The sequence below is a fragment of the Meleagris gallopavo genome, unplaced genomic scaffold, assembly GCF_000146605.3.
Source record: "Meleagris gallopavo isolate NT-WF06-2002-E0010 breed Aviagen turkey brand Nicholas breeding stock unplaced genomic scaffold, Turkey_5.1 ChrUn_random_7180001860589, whole genome shotgun sequence".
Taxonomy (NCBI): Eukaryota; Metazoa; Chordata; class Aves; order Galliformes; family Phasianidae; genus Meleagris; species Meleagris gallopavo.
In genome coordinates, this window is record NW_011126318.1 from 1 (window position 1) to 491 (window position 491).

At 67.6% G+C, this 491-nt stretch overlaps 1 protein-coding gene across 1 annotated transcript in view; it reads right to left on the reverse strand.

Annotated features, from left to right (window-relative positions):
* Positions 1–113: 113 nt before the first annotated feature.
* RYR1 (ryanodine receptor 1 (skeletal)) overlaps positions 114–491 on the reverse strand; it is a gene marked incomplete at both ends in the record, with an annotated part of 22,078 nt that continues 21,700 nt past the window's right edge. The window contains 1 exon segment of the mRNA NM_001303199.1: positions 114–356. Within this exon segment, the coding sequence (NP_001290128.1) occupies positions 114–356 (243 nt within the window).

Below are 491 nucleotides of genomic sequence, written 5' to 3' on the forward strand. Positions count from 1 at the left end.
GGCACCAGTGACGTCCCCACAGCCCCAATGATGTCCCTACAGCCCCGGTGACGTCCCCACGGCCCCAGTGACGCCCCCACGGTCCCAGCGGTGCCCCACGGCGCCATCCCTCACCGGCTGTTGTCGACGTAGCGGATGAGCAGAGGGTACAGGGCGTAGAGGTCGCGGCAGAGCACGGAGAACTCGTCGCGGATGAGCAGCTCGGCGTCCTCGGCCTCCGCCTTCGCCTCCATGCGCAGCTGCTCCTCCTCCGACACCACCTTCCCTGCCCGCTTCTTCAGCTTCTCCATCGTGGGGATGAAGTGGGTGCGCAGCAGCTCCGGCTTCGCCTTGCTGACGATGGGCTGAGCGAACACTGCGGGGACGGGGGGGCGGCGTGGGGCCACCAGAACCCACAGCACCCAGCCAGGATCCACCTGAACCCACCTGAACCCACCAGGACCCACCAGGACCCACCAGGATCCACCTGAACCCACCTGAACCCACCAGGA